The 13,896-nt window shown below is 40.0% G+C and overlaps 1 protein-coding gene across 2 annotated transcripts in view; it reads right to left on the reverse strand.

Annotated features, from left to right (window-relative positions):
- Window positions 1-5,177: 5,177 nt before the first annotated feature.
- The window catches only part of LOC108696892, a 14,440-nt gene continuing 5,721 nt past the window's right edge, over window positions 5,178-13,896 (reverse strand). For both annotated transcript variants that reach the window (XM_018226587.2, XM_018226586.2), the window contains 6 exons: window positions 11,473-12,935; window positions 11,177-11,227; window positions 9,618-9,890; window positions 7,663-7,858; window positions 7,512-7,568; window positions 5,178-6,567 (listed from right to left, as the gene is read on the reverse strand). In XM_018226587.2, coding sequence (XP_018082076.1) covers window positions 6,375-6,567; window positions 7,512-7,568; window positions 7,663-7,858; window positions 9,618-9,890; window positions 11,177-11,227; window positions 11,473-12,935 — 2,233 coding nt within the window. In that variant the 3' untranslated portion in view covers window positions 5,178-6,374. The remainder of the gene's footprint in view (window positions 6,568-7,511; window positions 7,569-7,662; window positions 7,859-9,617; window positions 9,891-11,176; window positions 11,228-11,472; window positions 12,936-13,896) is intronic.

Genomic DNA, 13,896 nt, shown 5'->3' on the forward strand with positions numbered 1-13,896 from the left:
CTGTTTGAGTGCCCCCCTCCATCCTCCCTTGTAGAGCCGGCACAATGAGCCGCTGGTGTGCAGATGCGCGAAATGTTTTTACGGAGACCACCCAACAAAGGGAGGTTGCGGTAGGAAGAAGGTGCGGATCTGGGCCAGTGGGGCCCACAAGAGTCCGGGGCCCACAGGGTTTTTTCCCAGTGTCCCATCAGCTCAGTCCGACAGTGGCCTTAGAGTACAAATTAATTTGTGTCCAGATATATATATAGATGAACATACAACATGGATGCATACTACATGTGTTTCATGCTACAGAAATGTTTCTTGTTTATATACAGGTATGGGATCCGTTGTCCAGAAACTCATTATCCAGAAAGCTGAGCATTTTATCCAAATAATCCAGATTTTTAAAAACGATTTCCCTTTTCCCTGTGATAATAAAACAGTAGCTTGTACTTGATCCCAACTAAGATATAATTAATCCTTATTGGAGGCCTAACCAGTTTTTGAGTTTATTTAATGTTTATATGATTTTCTAGTAGACTAATAATAATTATTATTAACTACATGTAAGTACAGATGAAGCCAATTGTGTGTTAAATGCATCATGACTCGGGATTAATTGAAGAAACTGTGTTATCTAAAATCATCTTAACCCATTTAATGCATTTAACCTTTTCATTAGCAGACCAAAGCACCATTGTTCACAATGGGGAATGCTTTAATTAGATGGGATGCTGTGACGCAATTTTCTGTGTTAAATGGGATTAACTGATTCAGTGTTGGCTGCACAAATATGTTTCTCATTTATTCAGACACTTTGAAACTAATTTTAGATGAATCCTAAAACATCGAAGACTCAAAGGGCGGAGAGATCCTGTACATTCCTACAATTCTGGAAATCCCCAACAATTGCTGAAAAACATTTACTGAAAATCATATGCATTATCTTACAGTCACCATGGAAACACAATAACAAAACCAAAACATTCCCTCAGTGCAAGGAAAACTATTATTTAATCACTGGACTGATTTATACCCTGATGCTGTCTCAGCAGATTCTCTCCCTTTGTTAGAATGTTAATGGGCTTTTCCATTTAGCTTCTGTTTTTACAGGGAGACTCTCATTAGACATAATTAGTTCATATATTGTAAGGGCTCTTACAGACGAGCGTTTGAAGCTGCGCTCCCCTGCGTTCCGTTTTCATGCGTTCAGCCGTAGGGGAGCGCAGGAGTAGACGCATTCAATTTTTTTCAATGGGACTGTACTCACACAGGCGCATGTAGGCGCCGAACACCGGAAAAATGCAGCATGTTGCGTCTCATCCTCCGTTCGGAGCCTACATGCGCCTGTGTGAGTACAGTCCCATTGAAAAAAACTGAATGCGTCTACTCCTGTGCACCCCTGCGGCTGAACGCATAAAAACAGAACGCAGGGGAGCGCAGCTTCAAACGCTCGTCTGTAAGAGCCCTTACACAAAAACAATCCGTTTCTTCATTAGCAGTATCAGAATCAGATGTATAACTTATTTAGGGCTCTTACACATGAGTGTTTTTACCTGCGCTCCCCTGTGTTCCGTTTTTCGGCGTTCAGCCGCAGGGGAGCGCAGGAATAGACGCTTTAAATTATTTCAAATGGGGCTGTACTCACACAGGCGCATGTAGGCACCGAACGCAGGAAAAATGCAGCATGTTGCGTCTCAACCTGCGTTCGGCGCCTACACGCACCTGTGTGAGTACAGCCCCATTTGAAATAATTAAATGCGTCTATTCCTGCGCTCTCCGGCGGCTGAATGCCGAAAAACGGAACGCAGGGGAGCGCAGGTAAAAACGCTCATGTGTAAGAGCCCTTAACCTTATAATACAGGTATCTGACCTGCTTGAGACTTGGAGTTTTTCTGGATATGGGGGTCTTACCTGAATTTGGATCTCCATACTTTTCCTACTATAAAAATCATTTGAAAATTAAATAAACCTAATAGGCTGATTTTGATTCCAATAAGGATTAATTATATCTTAGTTGGGATCAAGTACAAGCGACTGTTTTATTGTTATAGAGAAAAAGGAAATAATTTTTTAAAATTTAGATTATTTGGATAAAATGGAGTCTATGGGAGACTTTCTGGATAACAGGTTTCCGGATAACGGATCTTTCTGTAATTTGGATCTCCATACCTTAAGTCTACTAGAAAATCATATAAACATTAAATAAACCCAATAGTCTGGTTTTGCTTCCAATAAGGATTAATTATATCTTAGTTGGGATCAAGTACAAGCGACTGTTTTATTATTACACAGAAAAAGGAAATCATTTTTAAAAATTGGAAGTGTTTGACTAAAATGGAGTCTATGGGAGATGGCCTTTCTGTAATTCGGAGCTTTTTGGATAATGGGTTTCAAGATAAGTGATTCCATACCTGTGTATTCGTATTATGTCACCATATTATCTTGCAGCAGGACCCAGCCTCTACTCCATTCCATTAAAGTGGTGGTTCACCTTTAAGGTAACTTTTATTATGTTATAGAACGACAAATTCTAAGCAACTTTTCCATTGTTTTTCATTATTTATTTTTTATAGTTTTATAGTTATTTTCCTTTCACTATATTTTACAGATTTGAAATGGGCGTCGCTGACTCCCTTCTAAAAATCAAATGCTCTGTAAGGCTACAAATGTATTGTTATTGTTACTTTTTATCACTCATCCTTCTATTCAGGCCTCTCCTATCTATATTCCAGTCTCTTATTCAAATCAATGCATGGTTGCTAGGGGAATTTGGATCCTAGCTACCAGATTGGTTAAGATGCAAATTGAAGAGATGCTGAATAAAAAGCTAAATAACTCAAAAACCTTTAATAATAAAAAATAAAAACAAATTAAAATTGTCTTAGAATACCACTCTCTACATCACACTAACAGTTATCTCAGCCCTTTAAATGACAGATTGGAACATGATTGGAACATGAAGAGGATTACACTCCCCAATGAAAAGTAAGACCAAGCTAAATGAGTCAATGAGTAAATTAAGTTGACATCTGGGGGACATTCCTGACAAATTTTGCGGCCACACATAATGTGCCGCCTGTTCCCACAACAGATTTTTTTGATTGATGTCTCCAAATAAGGGCATGGGCTTACAGGCATTCTCAATATTGTCCCCACAGTCATAAGTAGTTCCATGAGTGGGTGTCAAAATAGTTGGGATCATTCCCAATCCAACTGTCAATCACCTACAATCTTGGCTGTACTCACATGAGAGGTGACTGGTACTTGGAAATGATAAAGAATTATTATGTGTGCCAGTGCCCTGTGTGTGTTTCATCAGGCTGCCCACCTTTTGGCGCGTTGAGACGTGCTACGCAAAAACGTAGGTGTCAAGTTGGATGCGACGGAAATAAGGTAAGAGATGGGAATGTTGGATGAAGTCGTAGCGTTCATCCGACGCAATACGACTGTCGGATGCAGACACAGCGTCTTCATCCGACAGTCATGTCGAATCGGACAAACGATGCGACGCCATCCGACGTTCCTCTTGCTTATCTTATTTCCATTGCATCCAACTTGACGCCTGCGTTTTTGTGCAGCGCGTCTGATCGCGCGGAAATCGCCGTGGAGTTCCTCCCTATATAAGAGAGGAGCCAAGCAAGAGTTCTGGACGGATTTTGGAAGGAAGGACCCACAACAACTCGGGAGAAACCAAACGGAATAGCGTCAGACAGGCAGGGTCGGTACAGGCAGAGTTCAGAATAATTAGGCAGGCAAGGATCAGGATTTGAGAGTTTGGAATAGTCAGGCAGGCTAAGGTCAGAATTGCAGAGTTCAGCCAGTTCAGCCAGGAACAAAACAACTTAGACCTAACAATGGGCAATGAGTTTTTATTCAAAGCCCCTTCAAATACCTTTAAATTTCTCGCCAAATGCGCAATGACATCAGGTAAAACCTGGAAGTGCCATAGGAGAGACCGGCACCAGAGGAGGAACAACCACGAGGCGGGCGTCCCCACCAGCCACTAGACCACCAGGATAAGTTACCATTACACATGTCCATATTGTATTTATTGCATATTAAGCGTTGCAAGCAGTCTGTATATGTAGATGTATTCTATTGGCACATTCATGCGGGACTTGTAATGAGTTATGAGCTCCACTGCATTGCCATTGACTAGAGACTGCCATTTCACCTCCACGGTGGGGCGCAGGGCTGCTTATCACTCTAGTCCTGACTATTCTGCTGGGAGCGTAACCCCTACTTGAAATTTTAGGTTTAGATAATGTCCCCAAACAGAGACCACCCATCACCCATGGGAACCCATTCATTGGTAGCCTCATTCCCATTCCCTGCCTCTGCCATTGTCTCCTGCTGACTGGCTGAAGCCTCCCATAGCCTTCCTATTATGCTGCAATCCATTTACATGAATATGAAATTATACAGGAACATCATGAGCAGTAACTGGATAACTACAGTATAATATCACTCCCCCCAAGTACAACTGTACAGCATTGCTTTTAGGCCAATGAAGTTTCTCAGTTTCACACACCGACTGGTACTGTATTCTGTATTTCTCTGGCTAAAAATGAAAATAAAAATGAACCTGAAAATCTTCCCTCTCGTTTCCATATTGTATTTAATGCATATTAAAGTTTTGCAAGCAGTTTGTATATGTAGATAGGCAATAACTGACAAAGCTGGAAGCAGAAAAGCAAATATCCAATATTACAATGTGTGAGACAAGGTCAGAATAATCGATTGAACCTCACGATTTCTTGGTCTCCCCCATCCCCAAAGCACTAAAAAATGGAACCACAAAATTCTTTAAAAGATTTTCCTACTAGAGAAATTGGTTCATCTTTAAGTTAACTTTTAGCATGTTGTAAAATGACCAGTCCTAAGCATCTTTTCAACTGATGTTCATTAATTAATTTTTTACAGTTTTTTAATGCTATTGATTCTTCCCAGCTTTCAAATGGGGGTCACTGACCCCATCGAAAACACTAATGCTCTCTAAGGCTACAAATGTGTAGTTATTGCTACTTTTTATTACTCACCCTTCTATTCAGGTCTCTCCTATTCATATTCCAGTCAATGCATGGTTGCTGGGGTAACGTGGACCCTAGCAACCAGATGGCTCAAATTGTAAGCTGAAGAACTGCTGAATAAAAAGCTAAATAACTCGAATAAACCACAAATGATAAAAAATGAACAAGGTGAACAGTCCCTTTAAAGCATGACACGGTGATAGCATGTTTGCTCCAATTGCTTGTTCACAATAATATATCAAATATAAATAAGTCAATTATTAATGCTAGTTTTCCGCTCATACCCATGTGACAGCATAAAGCTTATTTATTAAACATTACACAGCCTCTGGCTGTCAGTAAATGAGCTGATTTGTTTGGTGAACATAATGGTGAGCCGTGCTTAATCATTTGTTTGTAAGGCTCTAGGGTGTAGATATGTACAGACTGCAGTGATACTAGACTGAAGCTGCCAATACACCTAAACATGTGACTATTTGTTGAGGTTGCCAAATATTCAGGAAATATCTGGCTAAATGATTGTTTGGCCCATGGACCAATGACCGGGAGATCACGGCATCAACACACCAATGTGATCCTCACCCCCACTTAGGGTTGCCACCTTTTAGTTCTGGCCCTGCTGGCCAGTGATGGCCCGGAGAGGGGCGGGGTTATGCCATTTCGGGGGCGGAGTTGTGATGTTTCGGGGGGGGGGTCACAAAGTTTCAAATCTGGTTTGGCCAGGAAGGAACTGCAGCTCTTGGATTAGGTGAGTAGGAGAGCTGAGAGGGGCAGATCTGAGGCCGCAGGGGGCGGAACAATAGGGATTACCGATTTACCAGCTAATACATTGCCAGTAAATTTGTAGGGATAGGGAAACTTTTTTGTCACATTCATGCGGGACTTGTAATGAGCTCCACTGCATTGTCATTGACTAGAGACTGCCATTTCACCTCCACGGTGGGGCACAGGGCTGCTTATCACTCTAGTCCTGACTATTCTGCTGGGGGCGTAACCTCTGCTTGAAGTTTTAGGTTTAGATAATGTCCACCACACATCTCCCATGGGAACCCATTCATTGGTAGCCTCATTCCCATTCCCTGCCTCTGCCATTGTCTCCTGCTGACTGTCTGAAGCCTCCCATAGCCTTCCCATTGTGCTGCAATCCCTTTACATGAATATGAAATTATACAGGAACATCATGAGCAGTAACAGGATAACTACAGTATAATATCACTCCCCCCAAGTACAACTGTACAGCATTGCTTTTAGGCCAATGAAGTTTCTCAGCACTTGTCCCTGTTCAAATAAGGATAATCTGGACAAAATCCATGAGGTTCCAAGTGAAGGACAGAAACCTGTGCCATGTGAGAACTTCAATTAGATTCCTGCTGAGGGCTGGTGGCTCAACTGGTGGGACTCCCCAGTGTCCACATGAGATTCTTGTACTTTTCCATTCATCACAAGTTCTTGTTTCTCCTGGACTTGTTTAGAGACATTCCCAGTGGTGCCATTAGATGTCTGCCTTCCTCTCTCATCTTCATCACTGACATCTTTATCATTCAGCGTTATGCTAAAGATTAAATGGGAAGTTTAGTTTCATGCGGGTGAATACATATTTGGGTCACTCATGGCATCTCATATATAAGGATATTAGAAGTCACTGAGGGGTTGTTCTTTGACCATATAAAGACACAAGGCTGCAGGCTGAGTTAAATAGGGAACTCTGAGTATCACTCATGTATTATAAGGGATAATGTACCCCCTACTGTAAATGATAAGGATATTAGAAGTCACTGAGGGGTTGTTCTGTGACCATATAAAGGCACAAGGCTGCAGGCTCAGTTATACAGGGAACTCTGAGTATCACTCATGTATTATAAGGGATAATGTACCCCCTACTGTAAATGATAAGGATATCAGAAGTCACTGAGGGGTTGTTCTGTGACCATATAAAGGCACAAGGCTGCAGGCTGAGTTATACAGGGAACTCTGAGTATCACTCGTATTATAAGGGATAATGTACCCCCTACTGTAAATGATAAGGATATTAGAAGTCACTGAGGGGTTGTTCTGTTACCATATAAAGGCACAAGGCTGCAGGCTGAGTTATACAGGGAACTCTGAGTGTCACTCATGTATTATAAGGGATACTGTACCCCCTACTGTAAATGATAAGGATATTAGAAGTCACTGAGGGGTTGTTCTGTGACCATATAAAGGCACAAGGCTGCAGGCTGAGTTATACAGGGAACTCTGAGTATCACTCATGTATTATAAGGGATAATGTACCCCCTACTGTAAATGATAAGGATATTAGAAGTCACTGAGGGGTTGTTCTGTGACCATATAAAGGCACAAGGCTGCAGGCTGAGTTATACAGGGAACTCTGAGTATCACTCATGTATTATAAGAGATAATGTACCCCCTACTGTAAATGATAAGGAGCAATGTATCACTGAATGATCTTGTGAATATAAAGAGTTGAATACAATTACAGATTATAATAAACTTTACCTTTCTTGAGGTGTTCCAGACACATTGCCATCTCTGGGTCGTGCTCTGACACAGAATCTAAACAAAAGATGAATAAAGTAATAATAAAACTGTGACCTAAAAGACCTATTATACAAGCTTTATTTTATCAAACTAGAAGAGAAAGTGGTACCTTCGTGTGACGACATAACAGGACACAGCCAATATAACCATTAGTCCCAATCCAACCAGTAAACCCACACAGACATGATTACAAGAGCCGGGAGCTGGAGCGGTGTCAGTGGAGTTCAGCAGGAGAGACGCTGGAGCAAATTCCTTTGTATAATCCCTTAACGTTTTCATTACAGATTCCATATCATGAAATCGATCTGAAATGAAAATATCATGACTATCAACTAAAGCAGCTGAAAAAATAAGATTCAAGCTCAAGTATGAGGTTTAGTTTTATCAACTGAAATATAAAAAGTCAAAGGTAATGGTGGTGGGTGCTGATTATTTGCCCCGGTAATGTTACGTTCGCTGCTACCTCCCCGCAGGCTTGCACTCTATTAGTTTCTACTATTGGCCAGAAATAGTGATGGGGGAATTTGCAACGAATTCCTACATTTCGCCACCGGTGAATAAATTCACGAAACTTCCCTTTGAAGATAATTCCGATTCACCAAAAAAATTGCGGTAAAAAATGTGCGCAAAATTTGTGAAACTCGGAAATTGGAACCCGGCAGCCTGAACCTGGAGAAATTTCTCTTGGTAAATTGGAGAAGAGTTGTGAATTTAAGCCAAAGCAAAGAAAATTTTCACTACTGCGAAATTAATAATCCAAATTTTGTAGTATTCTCCTTTTAGTTAATTGGCTATGTTAAGGGGAATCTTCACTTTTGGTGAAACTCTTCCAAACTTTCCGTTTAGTAAATAGGCCTCATTGAGTTTCAATATAGGCAGTTTTTATAATGGATACGACAGTTGCTGACATACCACAGATGCTGCGGAAAAATTTGTTAAAAACAAAGTCGACCTTACTCCCATTCATGAATTGAACTCGTTATCAAATAATCAACTTGAAAAAGTCGGTGTGGGAAAAGTATCTATACAATCATACGAAAATTTGGATTTTGAATTTGACACCTCGATTGTACAATTTTTTCAAGTTGTCATCTGAAAACCCAGACTTTTTCACATTTTCCAGTGCATGTCAAGAAACATCTTCAAACTGGCAAAGGGACATCTGCCATTGGCTGGTACATGACCTTGACAGGTTTGAGTATTTTTGGATTTGGAATTTTTAAATCTCTAAGGGGCACATTTACAAAGCTCGAGTGAAGGATTCGAATTAAAAAAACTTCGAATTTCGAAGTGTTTTTTGGGCTACTTCGACCATCGAATGGGCTAGTTCGACCTTCGACTACGACTTCGACTACGAATCGAACGATTCGAACTAAAAATCGTTTGACTATTCGACCATTCGATAGTCGAAGTACTGTCTCTTTAAGAAAAATTCGACCCCCTAGTTCGGCAACTAAAAGCTACCGAACTCAATGTTAGCCTATGGGGAAGGTCCCCATAGGCTTGCCTGTGTTTTTTTGATCAAAGGATATTCCTTCGATCGTTGGATTAAAATCCTTCGAAACGCTCAAAAATAAAACATGGTAAGTTATTGAAAAAAATGCTGGTGAACAATCGAAAAAGTGTTGGGAATGTGAAAAACCCCTTTAATAGGACTATGAAGATTTTCATTCACCCAGGTCATGGTTTATCTATAGTATAGAGAAGTCTAAATCAACTGGACGTGCTGAGTAATCATTGAAGACGTTTCACTACTCATCCGAGCAGCTTCTTCAGTTCGAACCTAATCCGAATCCAAAAAAATCCCTTGGTTTTTCATCACACAAACAAGGAAGTCAAAAAAATATTTAACCTCACACTGAGCCCGGTTCTCGCTCCCCCTCATTTCCCTAATTTACATAAACAGATTAGGATTCGGTTTCGGTATTCGGCCAAATCTTTGGCAAAGGATTCGGCTGTATCTTAAAACAGAGGATTTGGTGTATCCCTACCTGTAAGCAAACATCTACTCTACAATAATTCATTAGAATTTAGCTACCAAAGGTCAATGAAAATGGTCAGTACCTCCAGCAATGAAGAGTTCACTCAGCCCCAGACATTCTCTACAAGATCCGTGTTCCAGGTACCATGATGTCTCTGGTGGTTCCCTGACTACAAGCAGCAGAATTGTGTTGCTTAATAAAACAGCAAGGGATGAATCAGAACAGTTCTTGATTTGCGGGGTGTTGTTGAATGTCAGACTGCAGGAAGCGTCCCAGTTGTGAATCTTCAGGTTCTGAGCCAACAGATTGGTGCCATTGGCCCAGTACTCTCGCCAAACGGAATTTATAGGGAAGCCTGTTGGGTAGGGAGAGAGAAATTAATTGCAAACTCTCTTAGAATCCCCACTGTATATACCATACTTAAAGGACAACTAAATCCTAAAAATGAATGTGACTAAAAATGGCATTTTTTATATAGTGCACTTATTGCTCGAGGCTAAAGTTTGAGCTTGTCAATAGCAGCAATGATCCAGGACTTCAAACTTGTCACAGGGGGTCACCATCTTGGAAAGTGTCTGTGACACTCACATGCTCAGTGGGCTCTGATTGGCTGTTGAGAAGCTAAGCTTAGGGCTCGTCACTAATTATCCAGCAGAAAATGAGCTTCCCTGGCTGTAATATAAGCTGATGCTACAGGTTTGCTGATTATTAAATTCTGATGCTAATTGCACTGGTTTTTGTGCAGCCATGTAGTAATTATGTGTATTAATTACTAATCAGCCTTATATTGTGACATTTCTATTCTATGTGTACTGTATATTGTGAGTGGGTCCCTAAGCTCAGTAAGTGACAGCAGCACAGAGCATGTGCAGTGAATCAGCAGAAAAGAAGATGGGGAGCTACTGGGGCATCTTTGGAGACACAGATCTTTACTGCTAAAGGGCTGTGGTTGCCTTGGGCTGGTACAGAAGCACAAAACATCATGTACAACATTTCTACCTACTTCTTTAGTTAGGCTTTAGTTCTCCTTTAAAGTTCATTCATTTATTTACAAGTATCTTTTCAAATACAAGGAAAACCTTTATTCACTGGGGGGGGGTGCCAAAAGGTAGGCACATCTAAGTACTAGCAATCAGTTGTATCTATTTTGGTTCATTTTCGGCAGTTACAACTCTGAGCGCAGCTGCAGTTACTCTGGAATTATGGGGGAAACATTGCATTATGGGCAAAAAACATGGTGATTTGCTTTGTGTTTGTAAAAACCCCTAGGCAAAGGATACCCAACATATTGGCACCCAGTGAATAGGGGTTTCCTTCTCCTTTAATGGAGCACTGTAAACATTTATTTACTAATGAATGAAGCTCTACTTGGTTTGTTTTAGTTTAAATACATTTTAAACCTATTTTAAATATATCTTAGACCTTTGTATGGTGAGATCTATTTATGTCCATAGGTGGCTGAGCATCACCATAATGAAAGTAGACCTTTTCCCTGGAATGCCATGGACGCTGCTGCTGTTTCAAGAAAGGGGGTTAAGCCACAATTAAACCACAATAAGGCTGTAGGTTGAAATAAAGAAGCTTTTGTCCAGCCAGACATAGACATTTCCTGAGGTTACAGGGCTAAATGTGAGAACTTACCATCTGAACACATGAAAGGGCTCTGATAACAAAAGTACAGAAGAACAATCCCTGTAGGAACAAAACAAATATCAGATAAATACACAGAAACCAAACTTTAAATTGTAAGCTCTTTTGAGAAGAACACTCTACCTCTGATTATTGCTTGTTTTCATGTATGTCTACTGTATATACCCTTTACTGAACAAAGCTGTGAAATTTGTTGTAAATGTCATCACTAAATCTAATCAAAATCACTATAGAACTGTAAAAACAATACATTATTAAGGAAACACAAGTAGATAAGTAGGACTTACATGAAACATTCTTCAGAAATATCAGCTGACGAATTGCATTTAGTACAAAGGTTGGATATTTTGGGTTCATGGCAGGCGAAGACAACAGTTTTTCCAAATTAGAGTGAGTTTCATTGCCTTTATAATCTGATTCTTGGTGTTTTGTGGCTTTAGATGGTTTGTACAACAACTTTTCTAGATCATTATTCTCTTCATTCTTCTTGTTTGCTGCAATAATTGGATTGTCTTCAGGACTTCCACCTTCTTCAGTAACTAGATGGGACAGGTTCTCGCAGAATGTGCATGAAAGCTTTTCTGAATACATTTTCTCTTCGTAGCTTAAACCTATTGCTTGCTGTTTTATGCCCTCTCCTGGTGTGACCACAATCTTCTCTGAATCAGAGTTTCTTGTTTTAGCCTTCTCTTTAGTTATGTCTGGGATTTGCTTGGTGCCCTCAGCTTCTGAATGAAGCACCATCTCTGTATCATAGTTCTCTACCTTGCTTCCATCAACCACTTCTGATTCTTTGATGACCTCAGGCGCTGAATTCAAGATGTTTTCAACATTGTCTTCTAAATGTTTGTTGTCTCCAGTATCATAACTTTTGGCTATTTCATGGTCTTGCTGCTTTATGTCTTCTCCTGTTGAGACCAAATCAGAGCTCCCGGATTGAGCTCTCTTCTCAGTTATTTCTGGCATTTGCTTGGTGCCCTCAGCTTCTGAATCATGATTCTTCTCTTCCTGGCTTTTATCAACACCCACTTCTGATTCTTTAATAGCCTCAGGTGCTGAATCCAAGATGTTTCCAACATTGTCTTTTAGATGTTTTTTTTCTCCAGTATCATAACTTTTAGCTCTTTTATGGTCTTGCTGTTTTATGTCCTCTCCTGTTGAGACCAACATCACTGCATCAGAGCTCCTTGTTTGAGTTCTCTCCTCAGTTATGTCTGGCATTTGCTTAGGGCCCTCAGCTTCTGAATGCAGCAGTATATTTGTATAATTGTTCTTCTCTTCTTCACTGCCATCAACAACCTCTTCTGATTCTGTTATGCCCTCATCTGATGAACTCAAAACCTCTTCCAATGTGTCTTTTTGGTAGTTGTTTTCTCCTGTTTCAGTGTGGCTTGTGCCCTTGTCTAGTGTATCCAATGAATTTTCCATGATAATATCTGGGTTTTGAGTTTCCTCCTGAATTTCTCCTTTGCTTTCAACTTCTACCACGAGTTGGAGTTTAGCTTTTTCTTCTTGGTATATATCTTCTTCAATTGCTTTGTTTTCCATTTTACTTTGTTTTTCAAAATCAGACTTCTCCTCATGACTCAGTGGTAGTTGTGAGTATATTACATCTGTAGACTCCAATGTCGAATCTGAAGCCGAGTTTTCTTCGTCTGAGCTTTTTATTCTGAAGAATTTTTTTTTTTCAAGGCTTGTGTCTTTTGTTGCACATAGAATCTTTTCAATGATATTGTTGGTATCTTGTACACTTTTAGGGAGATCATAAAACAAGAAGAACATTTTATAAACTATCGTTTAGTGAATAAACAGTGCAGATATTAAAGTGTAATGTAAATACATTCATAAGTACATTAACTTTATTATTTACTACTATTTACTTAACTATATAACCATTACATATTGGGAGATATTATAATTAATGATGGGCAAATTTGTCATGAAAAACTTGTGAATTTAGCCCGGAATTTGCGAAAAGGCGAAAAATACTCAGAAATTTGCCGCAAATTTGGGCCTGCCAAATTTATTTGCCCACCACTAATTATAATGGTCTATAATTATACAGATATACAGATAAGATACAGTTATGGGATCTATTATTCAGAATGCTTTGGACCTAGGGTTTTCTGGATACCTTTCCATACCTTAAAGAAGAAGCTACTGAGGCAGATTGTTGGCAATATATTAGTTGCAATAGTGTAAGATAGAACACTATATTTATTCTGTAGAATTTTAAACAGCTCTAGAAGTTCGGGTTGTTTAGAATATCAGCTGCAATTTTAACTTGTTGTGACATCACTTCCTGCCTGAGTCTCTCCCTGCTCACTCATAGCTCTGGGCTCACATTACAGCAAACTAAGCATGCTCAAGCCCTAGCCCTGGAGGTTTAAGCTGAAAACAGGAAGTCTGATACAGAAGCCCATGAGTACACAATAGAAGGAAAGAAATGTGGTGTTTCTTTTGATAGGGGACTCAGAGCAGCATTACTTTGAGGGTTAACTGGTGTATTTATATAGACCTTTCTGATAAAGCTTACTTAGTTGTAACCTTTCCTTCAGCGTAGGGACACTGTAACTGGATCAGTAATAGTTGGCAGACACACAAAGGAACACGTCATTCCACTGCAACACTTCAACACCTGGATTGTTGTTTTCCTTTGAGTGTCTGCCAACAATGTTGAATACACCGTACCTTAGGTCTACTAAAAATAA

The sequence above is a fragment of the Xenopus laevis genome, chromosome 7L (genome assembly GCF_017654675.1).
Source record: "Xenopus laevis strain J_2021 chromosome 7L, Xenopus_laevis_v10.1, whole genome shotgun sequence".
Lineage (NCBI taxonomy): Eukaryota > Metazoa > Chordata > Amphibia > Anura > Pipidae > Xenopus > Xenopus laevis.